At 38.8% G+C, this 23,383-nt stretch overlaps 1 protein-coding gene across 4 annotated transcripts in view; it reads right to left on the bottom strand.

Annotated features, from left to right (window-relative positions):
* The window catches only part of LOC128744713 (regulator of gene activity), a 51,309-nt gene that overhangs the window by 367 nt on the left and 27,559 nt on the right, over positions 1-23,383 (bottom strand). For 3 of the 4 annotated variants that reach the window (XM_053841899.1, XM_053841900.1, XM_053841901.1), the window contains exons 4-7: positions 10,507-10,735; positions 1,491-1,793; positions 1,209-1,413; positions 167-331 (exon numbers count right to left, since the gene is read on the bottom strand). In XM_053841899.1, the coding sequence (XP_053697874.1) occupies positions 167-331; positions 1,209-1,413; positions 1,491-1,793; positions 10,507-10,735 (902 nt within the window). The remainder of the gene's footprint in view (positions 1-166; positions 332-1,208; positions 1,414-1,490; positions 1,794-10,506; positions 10,736-23,383) is intronic. The other variant, XM_053841902.1, reaches the window with a different exon arrangement.

Below are 23,383 nucleotides of genomic sequence, written 5' to 3' on the forward strand. Positions count from 1 at the left end.
CAGGTTCACCTTCCGCTCTGTGTGTGCAATTGTGTGTTCCCTACTGAAAAGATACTCTTTCAAACCTTTTCTTTTGCTTCAGATAGTTTTTTATAGGATTGTCAAGTATCGTATTTGGGGACATGGGAACGGAACGCTTAGCAGGTAGGAACCGAGGGTTACTTACAGTTCTGCTGCGGCTGCTAACTGCATCACATCACCAACATTCGTGTAAAATAAATAAAATAATAGATCATCCTTATATTTTTGCAACGTGAGCTTCGACAGCTTATCCCTTATTGACATGTTGATCAAATACTCTGGTGGTACGTTGTAGTCGATATCTTGGGGTCTGCAAATAGGAACAAGAATGTGATTACAAAAAATATTTCAAATTGATTGAAAATAATGCTACAAGTCCCCTCATCATAACACTATCCTTAACAAAACAATAATTTGACGATATTAGACTAAACTATTCTCATTACATATAATTTCACAAAAACAATTACCTGAGCACAAATATTATTTGCAGATTAAAACACATATTTAACTTTAGTAGTAATTACTAACTGCATCCTAACGAGAAACGGATAATCAGAATACCAAACTAAAACTATATAACGGATAATACAACTAACTAATACAAAGTAGGAACTGTTTGAGTACTGAGAATAATTCAGGTTTCTCACTGTGATTGAATTGAGAGCCTAAAGTGGAAGCTTCGAATTGATGAGAAACTGTTGTTTTTTCATCGCTAAGATCAGTTATTTCGAATTTAGATAGATGTAAAATTACAGCGCGATATTGTAGTTGGCAAGACCTTTTATGTACGGTGCCGTTTGAAAATATTATTATGTTATTTTAATACATCTGGGCGATAATAAGGAAATGGGTTTAACTGCACAAAATTAGAGGATCAAATTACATTTGTACGAAAATATTGTTCATATTTCATGGCTATCTAATGATTAGGTATCAGCATTATTTAATCTTCTTACGTGGGAGTTTCGCTATTTTGCATTACTATTTTAACAATTTTTAATTTTCAGGCTGCAAGTCACTTTGAAAATAAAATTCGCATAATTCTATTTTAGAAAAACAGGTGTTTTAATACGACTTTTAGTGGCACATTGCACAAAATGAAACGTTGTAGCGTTAGAGTGATTAAAACGAACAATAATGTCAACATAATGACAATAATTCTAATGTCATGGCTTTACACCTACCTCGCCGGGGAATCAGCAAAGGGGCCGCCGAAACTAGGATACAGGTTTTCGACCGAAGTCAGGTTCAGTCCGAGTGCCGTAAGGTCCTGGCCCATCGCTAACGTTACCAGGTTTGGATCGGATTCGGCGGCGCGGATGAACGTTAAGAGACCAACCATACCGAATTGGTTATTGACCATACTAGCAGGAATATTCGTTACCATTCCTGGAATCAGGCAAAGGCAAACATATATTTAGGATGGCCGTTTAGGGCTGGCATACGGCATAAGCCTAGTTAGTTACCATTGGGTGATGTTTGTACGCCTCGTTTCATAGCTCCCTTATCCATGTTCACGTTGGAATTGCCAGCGTCGTTTTGCAAGTCCATTCCCATGCCGACAGCACCGCCGATCGGACCACCCGTCTTACCTAGACTATCGGCACCATGATGATCTGAATGATGATGGTGATGATGAACGCCCTGTAGTCCCTGACTCGCCGCCAGTTGGCCACTCTCCACGTTCTGGGTACCGGGCAGCGCCGGGAAGTCTTCACTCGACATCGTAAACTCCGTTTGCTCGGACGTCGGTTGTTTTACCATTCCGACTGGCGGGAAGAGAAGATACAGAAAAGAAAATAAAGCATTAGAAATCCAATCAATTACCTTCAAATTATTTTAACACTATTTTATATACTTATAGTAAAATTAAAATGAACGTTGAAATACGTAGGTACGTATACGTAAATGAATATTAAAAAATAAAAACGTATTAAGTTTTATCCGCCCGAAATACCTACGGCTAAATTTAAAAACACTAAACTGAACTGTTATTTGAAGTCTGTGCTTGAGACTAAGAGCTTTAAGACTGTCACCTATTATAGGATCGGTTTCTGCATAGTAGAACATATCAGTTTTAAAGCTTGATATTGCTGCAATCGACAAACTTCGATTGAGTAGCCTTAGACAACCAGCTATTTCAAAACGTTGGGTTTACGAATAAACCCGGATAATGGAACCGAATTGCGTATCTGTCAGATTAAAACATAAATTTGACCTTTCCAATACACATTCCAATACTCATGATTTTTTTTAAACATCCTAAAGTTATCGTGAACCGTTTTAACCAAACTTCAATCAGTTTTAAACAGTAAAAATGAGCTGTGTATAACTACAATACAATAATAATTCACAATTATTATTCATAATTTGTAAGAGGGCGTTCAAATATATAAAAAAACAGTTATCAAAGATACATATCTTTTAAACTTATCGATATGATTCGATTGTACTAACATTCAGTTTGAATCAAAATAATTTCACGATACATTTTAATCGATATATCATCTTGGCTCAAATCCAAATTGCAACAATGTGAGAATCTCGGTTTGGAAAATGTTGAATTATAAACAACTAGCTGACCCGACAAACTTTGTATTGCCACAAATTAACCTGTGTTGTACATAAATCATGAATCTCGGATGATCTTTGTCACTATCTCGAGTTTTGCAAGCCCCCCAGTGGGCGGCGCTTCCGACGGCGGGTCACCGGCAACACTCGCGACCGGCTCGTCCTGAATTATCTAGTGTTACTATAGATAGTTTTTGTGGTCTTGTTATTGATTAATGTTTTATGGAAGAGTCACGAATTTCTCGAGTTGGATTAGTTTTTGAGTTTCGCAAAAATTTCTGTTTTATTTGTATGAGAGTCCATATCCCCCTACCACAGGGGTGAGAGGTCTCTAACTATCATAAAATAAATTCAAGACTCGAAAATCTCCTACATGCTAAATTTGGTTCCATTTGCTTGATTAGTACTCAAATTATAAGGAAATTTGTATTTCATTTGTATGGGAGCCCACCCTCTTAAAAGGGAAAGGGGTCGTAATACACCACAGAAAAAAAATTCTGCCATCTAAAACTCTCACATGCCAAATTTGGTTCCATTTGCTTGATTAGTTCTAAAGTTATGAGCAAATTTGAATTTCGTTTGAATGGGAGCCCCCCCCCTCCTAAAAAGGTAAGAAGTCCTAATTCATCATGGGAAAAATGGTTGCCTCCAAAAACACCCACATGCCAAATATGGTTCCATTTGCTTGATTAGTTCTCGAATTATGAGGAAATTTGTATTTCATTTGTGTAGAAGCCCCCCCTCTTGAAGTGTGGAAGGATCCTAATTCACTGTAGAAAATATTTTTGCCTCCAAAGACCTCCACATGCCGAATTTGATTCTATTTGCTTGATTAGTTCTCGAGTTATGGGGAAATTTGTATTTCATTTGTATTGGAGCCCCCCCCCTCCTAATGTGGGAAGAGGTCCTAATTCATCACAGAAAAAATTCTTGCCTCCAAAAACACCTACACGCCAAATTTGGTTCCGTTTGCTGGATTAGTTCTCGAGTTATGAGGAAATTTGTATTTCGTTTGTATAGGACCCCCCCTCCTAAAGTGGGGAGGGGTCCCAATTCATCATTGAAAAAAAATTGTCTCCAAAAACATACATATGCCAAATTTGGTTCAATTCGCTTGATTAGTTCTCGAGTTATGAGGAAATTTGTATTTCATTTGTACAGGAGCCCCTCCTCTTAAAGTGGGGAGGGGTCCTAATTCACCATAGAAAATTTTCTTGCTCTCGAAAACCTTCACATGCCAAATTTGGTTGCATTTGCTTGATTAGTTCTCGAGTTATGAGAAAATTTGTATGGAAGCCCCCCCCTCTTAAAGGGGAGAGGAGTTATAATTCCTTTTATAAAGAGGGGAGGGGTCTCAATTCACCATAGAATAAATTCTTGTCACCAAAAAAACACCCACATGCCAAATGTTGTTCTATTTGCTTGATTAGTTCTCGAGTTAGGAGGAAATTTGTATTTCATTTGTACAGGAGCCCCCCCTCTTAGAGTGGGGAGGGGTCCTAATTCACCGTAGAAAATTTTCTTGCCCTCGAAAACCTTCACATGCCAAATTTGGTTCCATTTGCTTGATTAGTTCTCGAGTTATGAGGAAATTTGTATGAAAGCCCCCCCTCTTAAAGGGGAGAGGAGTTACAATTCCCCTTATAAAGATGGAGGGGTCTCAATTTACCATAGAATAAATTCTTGTCACCGAAAACACCCACATGCCAAATTTGGTTCTATTTGCTTGATTAGTTCTCGAGTTATGAGGAAACTTGTATTTCATTTGTATAGGAGCCCCCCTCCTAAAGTGGGGAGAGGTTCTTATTCATCATAGAAAAAATTCTTGCCTCCAAAAACACCTACATGCCAAATTTGGTTCCATTTGCTGGATTAGCTCTCGAGTTATAAGGAAATTTGTATTTCGTTTGTATAGGAGCCCCCCCCCCACTTAAAGTGGGGAGGGGTCCCAATTCATCATAGAAAAAAATTTTGTCTCCAAAAACACACACATGCCAAATTTGGTTCCATTTGCTTGATTAGTTCTCGAGTTATGAGGAAATTGGTATTTCATTTGTACAGGAGCCCCCCCTCTTAAAGTGAGGAGGGGTCCTAATTCAACATAGAAAATTTTCTTGCCCTCGAAAACTTTCACATGCCAAATTTGGTTCCATTTGCTGGATTAGTTCTCGAGTTATGAGGAAATTTGTATGGAAACCCCCCCTCTTAAAGGGGAGAGGAGTTATAATTCCCCTTATAAAGAGGGGAGGGGTCTCAAATTACCCTAGAATAAATTCTTGTCACCGAAAACACCCATATGCCAAATTTGGTTCTATTTGCTTGATTAGTTCTCGAGTTATGCAGAAATTTGTGTTTCATTTGTATGGGAGCCCCCCCTCTTAGTGGGGGGAGGGGTCTCTAACTATTACTAAAACCTTTCCTGGCCCCAAAAACCTCTACATGCAAATTTTCACGCCGATTGGTTCAGTAGTTTTTGATTCTATAAGGAACACAGGACAGACAGACAGACAGACAGAAATCCTTCTTTATAGGTATAGATAGATAAAAGCATGTAAATGCAATATGTACTTGGAATAACCCGATGGATGGGCGAAATTTGTTTTACTTACAAACAATGCTAACTCGTCTACTTATCGCTACTCGTAGTACTACTTATCAACTTTCCCCTCTGGTTGTAAATAACCTTGTTTGTTTATTATTGACAGTTTGCTAGTTATTCCAGACAATGAAACTACATACACTGGTGAGGAAAAACATCAGTCAGCAGTTCTTATCATACTAAATTAGTCATCTAGTTCACCTTAATATTGCAACTCTTTAAACTTTAATGACCTGTTGTATTGCGAACCGAATTACACCATTTGAGAAAAACCACTATTAAATGCCAACTAGAAAAAAATCGCTAAAAATACGAAATTTGAAACTGGCTGTACTACATGATAGCAGTTTGAGGTCATTTTGACGGTTTATTGAGTGTTATTATTGAATGTTCTTACACTTTTAATGTGTACCTAATACGTCATACAATAAATGTCTCTAAAATGAATAAACATATGACATTTTATAGAGTTTCGCAAAAACGGTATAAAAGCAGATGTTTGTTACGCTGAAATGCCATCGTCCCACCCCGTCAGTCACAGCTACTTAGAATCCTCTTACAGCATACAAATTTAGATTCCAAACATAAGTTTGTAACCAATAAGCATTAATATAAGCAGTAACCCAATCAGCATCTTTGACTTTGGCATATTTTGGCCAAAATAGTTTTTAAGTTTACGCGAATTAAAATTTTGCGAATTAAAACGAATGCTGATATTTTCTTCTTACATGTACCTTCTCTCATTATCTGGAATTAAGACAGTACTCGAAAAAAATGCATAAGACTAAAGTGATCACCAAAAGTTTATTTTTAATCGGATATTTTTGAAACTCTCAAACAAATAAACACATATTAGCTCTGTTTTTGCAAAGTTGATTTATTTAACCTCTACTCCTACTATGTTACCTGACTCATAACGAATATACGTTATATACGGGGGAGGGTTTCGTAACTCACAAACTTTGTGGTTTTTCGTTTAATTGATCATATATTCGAATAGAGCATACAAATATCAACTATATAACATAAGAAATTACATGTTTACTCCAAAAATAAAAGCATGAGAGATTTTAGAATTTCAGAAATAGGGGTTCGTTATGAGTCAGGTAACACAGTAGGCGAAATGCCCGCACCTTGGACTTAACACTACCCATCAAATCTTGTGCAACATTTGCGCCATCTTTCTTACACACTTTCATTCACTCTTTTTTCAAATCCTGATCGATTTTCAAACACTTCCCTGTTTGTCCTTCACAACCACCCAGAATTTTTCTATTGGATGAAGTTCTGGAGAGTTTGGTGGACTCCTTCGGCACAAAACCACATCGTTGGCTTCGTACCGCTCCATCACCGGTTTCGCGTAACGGCGCTTCTGGAGGCATTGTTCTTTGTATATTTGGTCATTGATGATGCCCACTGATCGCCTACCACACCAAGTACTTCTTGGCAAATTTGTCGACCTTCTTTTTTATGAACTTCTCTGGAACATCTATCCACTTTCTGACGTAAGACTTGAGGCCGGGCATCCATTTCGATGCATTTCAGCTGAATCAACCGCTTTCTGAATCAACCAGCTTTCTGGCGCGGGACTTGGCCACCGTATTTTGTTCATCAGTTCGTTTTAGCACCTTGCTTAGCTTGAAGACGTGAAGTTCGGCCCACTTCATTGTCTGCTGCAGATTGCACTTAAAGTAATCCCTCACCTAACTTGCTCTCACGGGGTCGGTCATCTTCGCTATTCTTCCGCTGCAGGGTCGTCTAGGTCTCCTTGAACAGGAGACGGTTGAATGGTCGATTCCCAACTGTTTCGCGCAATCCATCCGTTGGACTGTCCTGGATTTTCCACGACCGCGCCCACAATTTTTTGTCAAAGCACTTTTTGCTTAGAAGCCATCTCGATAACTGCTTGACAGATTGTGACGAAATTTGAACATGTAAACATTACACTCTAAACCAGTTTTGCTCAAAATTTCATCTATTTTTACCCATGCAATAAAAAACACAAAAACAAAGTCGAACTCTCAAAAATAATTATAATCCACTATGCAAAATTATTTTCAACCGGGGAGAAAATAACTACCTACTATACTGTCAAACTTTGATTAGAAGTTTAAAAATATCATTATGATTCACAGCCTTGGTAGCCTCATTGACCTTGTTTGATTTCGCCCACTGTTTGTGTGCTCGCCGATGAATCCTCTGATTTACAACATCGTAAAAGCGATGCTGATAACTATTTTTTTTAAGAAAGTACATTTGAAAAAAGCTCATGTGTCGATTTTCGTGAAAAAAATTTAAGTATTTCGACGAGCGCCATGTAAGACATAGTGCAAAATCTTATTTTTGATTTTCATGTCCAATGTTCTATCCAGATATTTTTCAAATAAGATATACATGTATTAGAGAATTCAAACGCAGCTTGCGAATTGCTGAACGAAAAATTTTGCGAATTGCTGACCGATTTGGATCCGTCCAGCGTCGCACGAATCAGCGTAACTAGTTTCGTCCGAAAACCATGTTCTAGCATTATCTGCCACAGCTCATGCCAGTTTAACTGAATTGTACGGCGCTTTAAAGTCCACAAACAGATGGTGTGTCTGCAAGTTGTACTCCCGAAACTTGTCTAGCAACTGACGCAGGGTAAACATCTGATCCGTCGTGGAGCGACCCTCATGAAAACCAACTTGGTACACGCCGACGAAGGACTCCGCTAACCGTCTCAGTCTGCAGAACAGGATACGGGAAAGCACCTTGTAGGCAGAATTGAGCAATGTAATTCCTCGATAGTTTTTACACTCCAGTGGATATCCCTTTTTGGAAATTGGGCAAATGAGGCCATCCAACCACTCCTCCGGCATTTGTTCTTCCTCCCAGATCCTGACAATGATCCGGTTGATTGCTTCGCACAGCCGCTCGCTCCCCGCTTTTAGAAGTTCCGCCGGGATACCGTCCTTCCCAGTAGCCTTACGGGTTTTCAGCTCACTGATTGCCTTGTTAACCTCCTCCTATGTTGGTGGCTCCACAGCTTGATCATCGCTTACAATTCCTATTCTGTCCCTGCCGATCTCCGCGTTTACCTCTCCATTCAACAGGGTCTGGAAGTGCTCCTTCCACCTGGCTGGTGGCTGCTACCGCCGTTTTGTCGGTAAACAGGTGATAGCACTATTATTACACATCACAGGCATGGCAAAATTCTTGCATCTCACCGTTTTATAGAAACTCCGTGTGTCGTTGCTACTCGTACTCGCGTTTCTTTAGATTAGACGATGGATTCTTTTTTCCCCAGCTCTAGTCTCTCTGTACCTCTCTCTGTTTTGACGCGTTGCCGCAGTGAGCATGCGAATCCTAGCCTGGTTCCTTTCATCTGTCACTCTCTGGTATTCGGCATCAAACCAACTGTTACGCTGTCTTCCACGCGTCGTGCCTACCACTTATCTCGCAGCTGTTTCAATGGCACCATGGATGTTCCTCCACAGCCCATTTATATCTTCTCCTTCTACCTGCTGTTCTGCGATTCGTTGGTCAAACTTCCTGACGTACTCCACTGCTACACCGTCTGCCGTTAACCCGTGGATGTTGAAACGCAGCGTCCTCTCAGTGCGAGCTTTTGTCGTGTTCGACAGCTTTGCGCGAATCTTACTCACTACGAGATAGAGGTCAGAGTCGATATTTGGTCCCCGAAGAGACCGTACATCGATAACAACCGAAAAGTGTCGACCGTCAATCGAGACATGATCGAGCTAGAGTCGCCATTTGAATGCCTCCAGATGTGTTTCCGAATATTCAAACGTGGAAAGTAGGTGCTACAGATGACCATTCCTCTGGCCGCGGCAAAATTTATGAGCCTCAGACCGTTATCATCGTATGTTCGAATCTCGGCTGGGAGAGCCTGTTAGAGTCAATAGGATCGTAGCACTGACCCCGCACTGTCCTGTATTCTAACAGCTGGTTGCGAAGTCTGTCGTATAAAAACAGAAGGTCAAATTTCGATAACGGAATTAGCACTCAGGCTTTTGCCCTTTTCCTCCGCATATACGGTCATCTACGGGCCTCCACCGGATAACTCGTTGCTTTTATTTTCCCAACACTACGAACCCGACTCCGTGTTCTGCATTTTTGCCGCCACTGTAGTAGATGTGGTACTTGAAAGAACTGCCTGCAATAGGGTCTACTGCAAGGAACTCCCTTTCTCCGGAATTTGGCCACCGAGCTTCCTGAATAGCAGCGATCTCCACTCCGTGTTGATGCAGCTCTCGAGCAAGCTTTTTCAAATTCTGCTTGGCTGAGGAGCAGTAATCAAAAGAGCAAAATCAAAGCGAAAAGTGTATGCCAAGCCTGGTTGCAAATAACCCCGGTGTCGCAAGTATCTCCGGTTGACGGTACCTAATTTGCTATGAACGATTTGGAAATTTAGATGAAACGTTCTTCATTTTTGCCGAAATTATAACAAAATAAGTGGATGATGTAAACAAACATAAGCTCAATGGAATTCATTTCAAAATAGCTTTCATTTGATGAATCTAGCCAATCAATTCAGAAATATCTACTTGTACATCGAGCAAACTAGGGTAAAATGCCATTCATTTTATCAACCATCGTATTTCATATGAAAATAACTTTCTTGCGGTGAAAAATTATCAATGTTATCCTATTAGAATCTAGAGATATTTTTTACATCTCTTTATATTGGGAAAACTACGATAAAATAATTTTCATTTGGCCAAAACTGTTATAAAAATATGTGTACGTGCCGTGAACGGACACCAAACCATTGGAGTCTTTGACGTTTCCGGAGTTTTTGACGATTTCAAATCGTATTTTTCTAACAACTAAAGAATTTGTTGATAGTTGCACCATCCTATGAACTTATAGAATGATGTGCTAGTCATCAGTCGATCACTTCCTCAATCGAGGGTAAACGAGCCCGAAACGATGTATACCACAACCACAAGAGTTGAATTCAATGGACGCGAATGAACCAGCGATCCAACAGGAGAAAATCTATTCAGTAAAAACCTAGCTGACTAAGAGTACATCTACGAATATAAGAAGAATAAAAGGCGCACCTAAAGGCCTTTACAGCAGCAGAGGTTAGCTTCGCTGTGCCATCAAGACTGCCATTAACATTGCTAACGAATAACAACGACAGTGCGAATCTTACTCGCTGCAGCGAAAAAGTACGGAGATGAAGAACAGATCGTATTGCCGTACCTTTGGGTACCATTTTCCGTGCAAGAGAGCTGTTCTTTTTCTCCTCTTCTAGCTTAACATTACCTTAAACAACTAAAGTAAGAAAAGATGCATTGACTTACACTTACCGTACGGTTTGCTCCCGGGAGGCTGCAGCGCGTTCGACTGGGGTAACGATTGATCGCTCTGGCCACCCCGGGCGTTCGTGAGCGACGGAAACTCGGACAGGTCCAGCAGGGGAGGCGTTCCCGTCTCCGCCGTGCCGTTGTCGAACACGCTATGGAAATTGTTGATGCTATTCCCGCTCTGAGATCCATATCCTCGTGGCTGCATGAACGAGACCATATTAGACTGAAAAGAAGACAAATGAAAAAAAAATGAAAAATCTGTCAACACCTAGCGATAAGTAAACATTCGTAGATAGCATTCGTTGCTATTCGAAATTTCGAATAACGCAGGACTAATGCGTGATAATTGCTTATTCAAGTGTCGTTGGTTGCATATCAGTACCGGTAAAGGGTACACACTTCTTTGCTAGTGTGTCGTTCAATTTATGTAATTTCTATCTTAAAATCCTGTATTCAAGGAATTATCGCGAATAAATTTATTAGCAACATACCTGAAGAATTACTGTAAGTGCCTGTTGCTCTATATTTACCAATACTTTATTTTCAAAGTCATTGGTTTCCGAAGAGTGAGCTTAGCATATCATTAGTTATGTTACTAATTATAACTCTGTACTCATAATTATTGAAAAGTGCAAATGTGCAAATTGTTGAAAACACTCCCTTTGCCATATCATTGACAACATATTTATTTTTTTTTATACGCTCGCGTAAAACCAAGACTTCGCCAGCGAAGATGAGATAACACAGTTTGTTGTTTACAACCTTCATATTCGACACAGCGGGTTTGGTATATGTACGTGCTTCCTCATCACGCCTTTTGCCATTCGTAGGCATAACATATTTTGCTCGGTTTATCTAAATGAAATACAACGAAAGTTGAACCAATTGAAACTGGTTTTCGGGCAGCGGCTCTCGGGGTTCAGAATGGCGCTCCACAAGGAAAAAGTCCATTCAATGACTCAATGTGTTGATATGATGTACTACCCAGCTGCTAGTAAAATAATGTTGTGTGTGCACAGAGCTTCAAAATTTATTCTTCGAATGTTTCCAATCAGGCCGCCTCAGTATAGCCATCAAGGTACATTCTAAAACTAAACACATACAAGCAAAAGAAGGAAAAAATTATTGCATGTTTTTTGTTTTTAATGGTATGAAGACGAATGAGAATACCACCTTCTATACTTTATAGGAAAGCTGAGGTTTTTTTACATAAAATATAAAAAATTCGAAGATGCGTACCTTTTTTACTTTTGAGAAATTAAGTCTCAATAATGCAATGACTACGTATAGTATTTTTATATATGTTTTATGTGCAATAAAACTAATACTCTTGGCAAAGATATGAAATGGAGAAGGCAACTAGGAAAAAGCGCCCAACATAACTCTAGCCATCCCAAGCCCCAACCTAGCGCCTCCACGTGGTTTTCAGTTCTCAATTTTACAACTATAGTTTTAAGTATGTTTTGTCGACTGTGAAATTCACTATTTTATGTTTATCGGCTTAGTCAGTCTTATTAAATCAGAACAGATCGAAGAAATGATTGAAGACAATTGACAAAGGACAGACAGTATTAAATCCTTGATTAAGACTACAAAATATGGTCGAAACGTTGGAGAAAGTACAAAATCTGTTCTGATTCAATAAGACTGACAGCCAATAAAAATAATATAGTTTTAGGCAACCAGTGAATCACACGACTTTATTTTCAAGTTCTATATTATTTAAACTAATGTTTTTGGTAGACTAGTTTATTTTCAGAGAGCGAAATAGGGCGCTATATCCTTGGCCAACTGTCCAGAGTATCACCTAACCTTTATTAGCAAAGATACTTCCAACGTCTGTAAATAGATCATTATCTACAGGGGAAGCGCTTGGTACAGGAGGTCCTCGTATTCTTTCTTCCCCTGAATTTATGATTAGAAGGTACAATGCCAGCTATCAAACCAAGCGGAATATCCGCGCACTAGAAAGCTTACTAGTCAAGACTAGAAAGCTAGAAATCATGCTAGTCAAGACTTGGGCGTTTGTGCGAACAAATTTTGACGAAGTTCAACATTCAATTTTAATGTACGACGAAACCTACGTGAAAATAAATTTCAAGCAACTTTCTGGTAAAAAATTTTACATGGCAGCTGGGCTGGCAATGTGCTAGGTACATGTAAGTTAGCGTTTGCTGATAAATTCGCAAAAAAGGCTATAATCTGGCAACGCTACATAGCGTGCTTGTAGAAACAGATTTTACCATTTATTCGTAAACATAAAGGTAACGTTAAATTCCGGTCTGATTTAGCTAAAGGGTGTCCCACATCAAATTGCACCACGGAAGAAACGTTGTAGAAAATTACCCATTGGGTATTTTCTCTTGTAAACTTGAATAGAAGTAGTTTAGAGTGTATTGTTTACACTATTTTTATCGCGGTCAGTTTTTCGAAAATTGAAAAAAATGGCGTCACCTGAAAAGCAACGTCGCGAATTTATTTTGCGCAAGCTCCTGGAAAATCCTCAACTCTCTCATCATGAATGATGAGACTTACGTCAAGGCGGACTTCCGGTAGCTTCCGGGGCTACTGTACTTCACCACCCAGCACAAGTTTGATGTTCCAGAGGAAGTAAGGAAGCAGACACTTTTATAGTATGCCAAGAAATACATTTATTTATTTATTTACTATTTGATGGGGCTTTCAACCGTTGGTTGGTTCGCCCCAAAGAAAGAAATACATAATTTGGCCAAGAAATATCATGTGGCAAACGGAGTGCGCCGTTTGTGACCACCGGGACTGTAAACGGGCAGATCTACCTTAAGGAGTGTCTACAGAAGCATCTGCTTCATCTGTTGAAGCAACACGAGGACCTTACGATCTTCTGGCTGGATCTACCTTCGTGCTAATATTCAAAGAATGTATTGGAGTGGCACGAAGCCAACGGAGTCACTTTCGTACCCAAGAACATACACGCCTCCAACGCACCGGAACTAAGGCCCATTGAAAAATATTACGCTATTATGAAGCACTACGGAAGCATCCCAAGGAGGTCAAGTCTGAGGAAGACATGAAGAAAAGTGAATTTCCATACAGATGAAGCTGCAACTAGGTTGTACAAAACTTTTTGAGTGCAGTTAAGCGTAAGATGCGAACAGCGTTTCTTCCGTGGTGCAATTTGATGTGGGACATCCTGTAGCTGTTGCTACAGGTCGGGCTCGATTATCCGTGTGAATTTTTTTATAATGTTAAGCACATTTTGAACGTAAATACATTTCAAAAAAACCTATGTACAAACATTTTTTTCTCCCGGATAATCGCGAGTCCGACCTGTATACTCAAAAGTGGTGCTAGAGTTGTAAGCATCTAATAATGTCAATTTCATGCCAAAGGAAATGAACCCTCCAAATTAGCCGCAGTTTTCCCCCATTGAAAAATGTTGGACAGTTTCGATAGAACGACTTTAAAAATGCAGGGAAACAGAACTTAACGCTGAATAAAAATACTGCAATACAGTCATTTATGTTTTCTGCAACACTCCAGTCAATTAGAGATTGTTCTATGCGTCCAGATTAATTTTTAGCCAGGCTTTATTTAATTAAAATAAACACTTTTTTCTATTCACTTTGCAATAAATGTAACACTCTTTTGAATGGAGCATAAATGCTGTCGTGACAACTCAATTCAGTTGAAATTCAATTGAATCAAAATCATTGCGAACATCAAAATTCGTTCAAAAATTGAATATTGAGTGTGGCCGATTTAGCGGGCATAGGATGCCCGGGGACGCCGAAAAGTGTTCAAAATATTATCACCATGGAAAGAGATTAGTTTAAAGTAGTGTTAGTTGCTTTAGAAGCTGCAGAAGGTGTTATTTCGCACTTTTACTTTGCACACAATATTCGTATATTCGGCGATGCTATGAAGCGTGAATGTATATGACTCATTAGTTATAGCCGAATTGAATAATTTGCGTCTCTGTTTTCTTATGATAAAATCGTTTGCCGATGCTCGGCATATATTCAATTTACGAATTTCTCAACCTCTGATTATTTTAGAAAAACTGTAGCAAAATTAAATTCTACGCATTATTTTGAACAAATTTTCTTATACATATAAACTTTTTTCTCAAGCCCAGCCGTTCTCAACTTCGAAGAGTCCAAATTTTTTCAGAAAATAAAAGTCCCAAATTTTTTACCGGCTAGACCTCCTCACGATTAACGGAAGCACCTTTTTTAAAGAAAACACTTGTTTTTGTCAAACCCTCTGATTTTGTTGGGTAAAAAGGAACGTTATACAAACTTAATAAGCGTTACTTCATGACCCTCCCTTACCTAATTTTTCGCGGTTTCCCTTACACTCCTTGTCTCCCCTGAGATACTAACAACACATTTGTTTCATTAATTTCTTGTACCGTTAACCCCGTCGATTGTAAAAACTACCTTTTTGCTTATATCTCCGGAAGTATTAGGTTTAAGAAAAAAACACATTTTCCTAGGAAATCACCCCAGATTTAAAAAAAAATTACCGACAGTGCTACCGCCCAGTGAATTTCGAGGCACGATTCTGGTCTAACAAGCCAGTCGTCATAAATTTTAATCTTGGCTAGGCGGTGCTGCTAGATAGAGTCAGCAGGGTTGTTGCACTAGCCCCATAACTGTCCCGTACTCTAACAGCCGGCTGCAAAATCTGTCGTAAAGAAGGGTTAAGTCTTGGAAAGATGTTTAAGCCTAAGGTTTTGCTTGTTCGTGGGAAATTTGATTCTATCATCGCTGACCGGATGCAAATTGCTTTGAATTTTATTTCATCATGGTGTGATAGGCAGGGCCTCAACATTAATGCCAATAAAACTACTATCATACCATTTACGAGAAGAAAAAAAGTTACATTGAGTAACATAAGTTTGAAAGGAACACTCTTGAAACTTTCAGACACTGTCAAATACCTTGGAGTATTTCTTGACAGACAACTCAATTGGAATACACATCTAGAGCAAGCTGTAAACAAAGCTACAAATCCCCTTCCAATTTCAGTTCCAACGAAATCAACATAAATTTTGTTAATAATTTCTCAAGCTCTTGCAGTGATCCTAGAGACGATTTACCAAATGAGGTCCACCAGAATGCTTTTTATTTTAGTCCAATTGATGAAATCGAAGTTATAAACGCACTCTACCACATGAAATCAAATGCAGTTGGCTTGGATTATCTCCCGATTAAATTTTTAAAGCTAATTAATCCACTAATTATTTAAGCAATAACACATATTTTTAATGCAATAATTAGTAGCGCGAGCTTCCCTGGTCTATGGAAAAGATCCAAAATTATTCCAATTAAGAAAAAGCCTGGTAACTCTCTACAAAACATGCGTCCGATCAGTATTCTCAGTGCACTCTCAAAAGTATTTGAGCGAATAGTAAAAAAAACAGATGGAATATTTTATAGAAAGAAACAATCTTTTTAGCAAGTTTCAATCAGGCTATAGAGCTAAACACAGCACTAAGACGGCAATGCTGAAAGTATTTGACGACATCGGAATTGTTTTAGATCAAGGACGACCCGTTGTTCTTATACTCCTGGACTGCTCAAAAGCCTTTGATACCATTTCTCATAAAATTTTGTGCAAGAAATTAATAACAAACTTCAGATTTTCCATACATGCCACTAGTTTCATAGAGTCGTACCTAACTGGACGTTCGCAGGCAGTCTTTAGCAATGACATTCTTTCCTCTTTCCTCCCTATCACATCCGGAGTGCCTCAGGGTTCTATACTTGGTCCAATTTTATTCTCGATGTACATAAATGACCTGCCCAGCATCCTCAAGTATTGCAGAATCCACATTTTTGCTGATGACGTCCAAGTTTATTACGATTGTGTAGATGACTCGGCTGAGAGTATTTCAAATAAAATTAATTTAGATATAAAAAGTATATCTCAATGGTCCGTTAGAAACAAACTATCTTTAAACGGAAACAAAACGCACGCCCTCTTCATTAACAATAATAGTAGAAACGTTTCCAAGAAACCCATCTTGGTTTTAGATGATAATATTATTGATTTTGTAGAGAGCGCTCAAAGTCTTGGAATAACAATACAATCAAATTTCAATTTTGATAAATATATTTTATTACAATGCGGTCAAATATATTCTTCCTTAAGAACGCTTTACACAGCTGCGGCATTTCTATCCGTTAATACCAAACTAAAATTGTTTAAAAGCCTGATACTTCCTCATTTCATAGCATGTGACTATCTCCTGTTCGATGTTTCTTTCTTTGCCAACTCCAAGCTTAGAGTTGCCCTAAACTCATGTGTACCGTACGTCTTTAATTTAAACCGTTTTTCACCAGTTTCGCATTTGCAATATCAACTGATCGGTTGTCCTTTTAATAATTTTGCCAAATCGAGATGTTGTTTATTTTTATTCAAACTTGCGAAGACTAAACAGCCTGGTTATTTATACGAAAAATTAATCTCATCTCAAAGTAACCGATATTATAAATTTTTATTGCCACGACACTTTACTGCAAAATATAGCAATTCCTTTTTCGTTAGGGGTACAGCATCCTGGAATTCGCTGCCAAATAATCTAACTCTCATTCAATCATCATCGGTATTTAAAAGGAAAAGTATTGAGCACTTTAATTCAATTTAGTTTAACTTAATTAAAATTTAAATGAAAATAATTTAAGTAACGTTTATATTGTTATGTTACTACTACCACCAATTTGCTCATTCAATTCGGAGTAACGGTTTAAAAGACAATGTCTTATGTTAGTAGCATAATGATAATCTATACCTATAAAGAAGGATTTCTGTCTGTCTGTCTGTCTGTCCGTATGTTCCTTATAGAATCGAAAACTACTAAACCAATCGGCATGAAAATATGCATGTAGAGGTTTTTTGGGGCCAGGAAAGGTTTTAGTGATGGTTAGAAACCCCTCCCACCACTAAGAGGGGGGGCTCCCATACAAATGAAACACAAATTTCTGCATAACTCGACAACTAATCAAGCAAATAGAACAAAATTTGGCATGTGGGTGTTTCCGGTGACAAGAATTTATTCTATGGTAAATTGAGACCCCTCTCCTCTTTATAAGGGGAATTATAACTCCTCTCCTCTTTAAAAGGGGGGGCTTCCATACAAATTTCCTCATAACTCGAGAACTAATCAAGCAAATGGAACCAAATTTGGCATGTCAAGGTTTTCGAGGGCAAGAATATTTTCTATAGTAAATTAGGACCCCTCCCCACTTTAAGAGGGGGGGCTCCTGTACCAAAGAAACACAATTTTCCTCATAACTCGAGAACTAATCAAGCAAATGGAACCAAATTTGACACGTGGGTGTTTTTGGAGACAAAAATTTTTTCTATAATAAACTGCGACCGCTCCTCACTTTAGGAGGGGGGGCTCCTATACAAATGAAATACAAATTTCCTCATAACTCGAGAGGTAATCAAGCAAATGAAACCAAATTTGGCATGTGAAAGTTTTTGAGGGCAAGAATATTTTCTATGGTGAATTAGGACCCCTCCCAACTTTAAGAGGGGGGGCTCCCATACAAACGAAATACAAATTTCCTCATAACTCGAGAACCAATCAAGCAAATGGAACCAAATTTGACACGTGGGTGTTTCTGGAGACAAAATTTTTTTCTGTGATGAACTGGGACCCCTCCTCACTTTAGGAGAGGGGGCTCCTATACACATGAAATACAAATTTCCTCATAACTCGAGAGCTAATCAAGCAAATGAAACCAAATTTGGCATGTGAAAGTTTTCGAGGGCAAGAATATTTTCTATGGTGAATTAGGATCCCTCCCAAATTTAAGAGGGGGGCTCCTATACAAACGAAATACAAATTTCCTCATAACTCGAGAACTAAACAAGCAAATGGAACAAAATTTGGCACGTGGGTGTTTTTGGAGACAAAATTTTTTTATGTGATGAATTGGGACCCCTCCCCACTTTAGGAAGGGGGGCTCCTATACAAATGAAATGCAAATTTCCTCATAACTCAGGAATTAATCGAGCAAATGGAACCAAATTTGGCACGTGAAAGTTTTCTAGGGCATGAATATTTTCTATGGTGAATTAGAACCCCTCCCCACTTTAAGAGGGGGGCTCCTATACAAACGAAATACAAATTTCCTCATCACTCGAGAACTAATCAGGCAAATGGAACCAAATTTGACACGTGGGTGTTTCTGGAGACAAAAATTTTTTCTATGATGAACTGGGACCCCTCCTCACTTTAGGAGGGGGGGCTCCTATACAAATGAAATTCAAATTTCCTCATAACTCGAGAACTAATCAAGCAAATAGAACCAAATTTGGCATGTGGAGGTTCCTGGAGGCAAAAATATTTTCTATGGTGCATTAGGACCCCTCCCAACTTTAAGAGGGGGTGCTTCTACAGAAATAAAATACAAATTTCCTCATAATTCGAGAACTAATCAAGCAAATGGAACCATATTTGGCATGTGGGTGTTTTTGTAGGCAACTATTTTTTCTATGATGAATTAGGACCCCTTACCTTTTTAAGAGGGGGGCTCTCATACAAACGAAATACAAATTTCCTCATAACTCTAGAACTAATCAAGCAAATGGAACCAAATTTATCATGTGGGTGTTTTTGTAGGCAAGAATATTTTCTATGGTATATTTTCCATGGATTTCCCCACTTTAGAAGGGGGGGGGCTCCTATACAAATTAAAAACAAATTTCCTCATAACTCGAGAACTATTCAAGCAAATGGAACCAAATTTGACATGTAAGTGGTTTTGGACGCAAGATTTTTTTCTATGGTGAATTGAGACCCCTCTTTTCTTTACAAAGCGAGTTATAGCCCATCTCCCCTTTAAGAGGGTGGGCTTCCATACAAATGAAATGCAAATTTCCTCTTATCTCGAGAACTAATCAAGCAAATGGAACCAAAATTGGCATGTGGGAGATTTTGGAGTCTTGAATTCATTTTACGATAGTTAGAGACCTCTCACCCCTGTGGTAGGGGGATATGGACTCTCATATAAATAAAACAGAATTTTTTGCGAAACTCAAAAACTAATCGAACTCGAGAAATTCGAGACTCTTCCATAAAACATTAGTCAATACAAGACCACAAAAACTATCTATAGTAACACTAGATCATTCAGGACGAGACGGTCGCGAGTGTTGCCGGTGACCCGCCCAGGGATGCCACATATAATTCTGTGTTTTTTGTTGGAAAAATCTGACAATCTGTACGGCGAGGAAAAATATCTGTGCAAAAATCTATCCAATACAAAACAATGAGAGTGAAAGAGATAGAGAGTCATTTTGCTGACTATTTCCGTCTTTTTCACTCTCATGCAAAAACTCAAAAATCTGTTTAATCTGTGTAATTTGGCGAAAATCTGTATTCTATGCATACAGATTCTGTACAGGCGATTTTTTTCAAATATCTGTTAAACACAGAATAATCTGTGTATGTGGCAACCCTGGACCCGCCGTCGGAAGCGCCGCCCACTGAGGGGCTTGCAAAACTCGAGATTGTGACAAAGATCATCCGAGATTCATGATTTATGTACAACACAGGTTAATTTGTGGCAATACGAAGTTTGTCGGGTCAGCTAGTAAATAATAAATAAATAAATGCTCTATGGATATGTAAAAGAACTTTTGGTAAGCAATGGGGACTGAAACCGAAGATGATCCAGTGGATCTATTCGGCTATTGTGAAACCCAGGATTACCTATGCCTCGTTGGTCTGGTGGCCAAAAACAAAAGAGAAAGCTTCTCAGAAAAAGCTAGAAAGACTTCAAAGGCTAGCCACTCTCTCAATAACAGGTGCAATGAGAAGTACACCGTCGAAGGCATTGGATGCTTTACTTTATATGCTTCCACTGCATCAGTTCATACAATTAGAAGCTGAAAAGAGTGCTCTGAGGATCAAAAGATCTATGAACCTCTTTGATGGTGATCTTACAGGTCATCTCAGTATTCTAAAGACTATTAGTATTAATCCTCTGGTAATCAATAATGAAGACTGGATGGCGAAAAAATACAACTTTGACCGAATTTTTCGTGTATTTGAGCCTAGGCATGATTCCTGGGAAGACGGTGGTCCCGATCTTCGCCAAGGCTCGACGGTTTTTTACACAGATGGTTCAAAAATGGACAACCAAGTGGGAGCAGGAGTAACTGACCCAGGAATAGACATGTCAATTTCTATGGGTAGATGGCCAACTGTGTTCCAAGCTGAAATTCAAGCAATTCTAGAGTGTTCTACTGTGTGCTTGCGCAGAAACTATAGACATTCAAATATATGCATCATGTCCGATAGTCAAGCAGCTCTAAATGCTTTAAAGTCGGCGACATGCACATCAAAACACGTCTGGGAATGTATTCAATCACTCCAAAAATTATCTTGCCGTAACCAAGTCAACTTATATTGGGTCCCAGGTCACTGTGGAATTGATGGAAATGAAAGGGCTGATGCGCTTGCAAGATTCGGATCTTCTCATCAATTTATAGGACCTGAGCCCTTTTGCGGCCTATCTGCTTCTGCTTTAAAAATGGAGCTGAAGGCATGGGAATGTAGGAAAGTGGAATCAAATTGGAATAACACCTTCAATGCTAGGCAGTCGAAACGGTTTATCTCTCCAAACATTTCTATGACTCGCAAAATACTGGAGCTTTCAAAGAAAGATCTAAGCATCTATACTGGTCTAATAACAGGACATTGTCCGAGCCGCTATCATCTGAAGCAAATGGGAAAACTTCAAGATGATATATGTCGCTTCTGTGGCATAGAAAAGGAAGACTCGGAACACCTGTTATGCCGATGTCCGGCAATTTTTAATAAAAGATTAAGGTTCTTCGACAGAGGGCTGTTAGAACCCTTTGATATTTGGAGCACAATTCCCAGTACGGTAGTGCACTTTATCCGAAATGTATCACCGGACTGGACAAATGCTATTAGTCAAACAATGACGGTCGCTTCTAATAGTGGTGCGTTATCTCGACAACATAGCTATAGTAAAATGGGGGATATATCACAATAGATCAAACAAATGGTCGCAGTGATAAAAATACCCAACATGGAAAAAAAAGGTTTTGCTTTGCCACCAAATGTTTTTTAATTCGATTTGAAAACTAATTTTACATTTTGCTCTCAATGACCACAATTTGATCTCAAAAATTGCAATCCAATCGTGTTCCTCAGATTTTTTCATATAAAAATCATCATTTATCACCACGAAGGTGAAGTGTTAAGTACCGATCCCGTATACTCACTATAATAAAATTATGATAACACATTCGCTATGAAACCATAAAATATAGTTACAAATCGTACTTAAAACTGCTTATTTTTAATTTGATTATATCTATGTTAATCGTAGTGGTTATGAATTTTTCATTACCATAAATATGTGATAAAACGTAAAATATGTCTAATCACGCTGCAACGTTGGTTCAACACGATTGAATATTTTCGCAAACGTGCTAAAATTCTATTTCCATCCACTTTCATGATAAACAAGTCAGTTTACGATTCATCGCAAAGCAGTGCTCCACCAATTCCGGTCAGCTCGATGAAAACATTCGCGATCTGTCCGAAACTGGTGCGTGCTTTATACTTAACAAAGTATCATTGGCTACTTTGGTCATATATACCCGTTTGTGAAATTGTCATAATACTTTAGTGATCAATAAAATTCGATTAATCCAATCTCAGTCTGATGAGTTATGGTAAAAATCCATCTACGCAAAGTTTACTGCAACAGTTACTTTTCACAGTTACTTCGGAACATGTTCGTATCTACATCAAACACCAAAAAACCCATGCGTCCGACTGCCCTTTACACTCTGGTTCTGGTTTTTTATTTTCCAAAAAAAAATGTGAGCACGGCGCATGTTTTCCCGACATTATTTTGTCTCTGCTTTCACGTTTATGCTATACATCACGTAGTTGATGACGATGAGGGTGGCGATGCGTGGTCAGGGTGGAGCCGCTAATTTTCTGAACACCTGACGTGTATAAGTATGCAGCGAATGATGTTGAATTCGGCCTCGCACAGTCACCGCCATTCGCATCAAATGTTACTTTAGTAGTGGTAGCAGTAGTAGTAGTTATTGTTAGTGATGTTCTAAGCAGCATTCGTACTGTGTGGTGTATGTTGCACTACCCCAGCGCATTGCCTTCTGCCACCGACACATTGTGTGGACGCTTACAAAACGCACACGGTAGAGCATTATTAGCATACTGTTTTTCTTTTCTACATATCATTATCGTAAAACAGGGGTCAGTGCAAAGGCAATATGTACATGATATAGAAAGATGGATGTTCAATGGTGCCGAAGCTGTAATTCTAGCTGAATTACGTTTTGTTCTCAAACTGTCGCAATATATATTATCACCGTCGCACCAGCATAGTTCATGGATTTTTGAACAAAAACAATAATTAAAAAATTCGAATTCACCCATTTTCCCAGAAAACTACTACATAGATGTTCGGATTGTCTTATCTCAAAAATACATAACTCTAGAACAACATTTTTAACGAAAGTGTAAGCTAATTTAGACATTCACGAAAAAATACAACACGGGATTCTACTAAAATTTTCTACGACAGTGGAAAACTCGAAAAAACTATGTTCCACTCGAATGCAAAATTTTCAAATGTATCAAATGACGATAAACTGGAGTGAGCCGTGCAATTAATCAAAACAGGACACACAGTTGAATCTGCATTTATTGAATGATGCTTTCCCAACAAATCCAACGCATCACGCAATTTCACCGCACGCAGTTCGTCTGAATTCTGCCGGCATAACAGTGACGATAATCGCGAAGAAGCCCTACCGGCGAAGTTTTCGCTGGACAGCCATCCAAAACAGGTAACCCATT

Source organism: Sabethes cyaneus, chromosome 3 (assembly GCF_943734655.1).
Source record: "Sabethes cyaneus chromosome 3, idSabCyanKW18_F2, whole genome shotgun sequence".
In the NCBI taxonomy this organism is placed as follows: Eukaryota; Metazoa; Arthropoda; class Insecta; order Diptera; family Culicidae; genus Sabethes; species Sabethes cyaneus.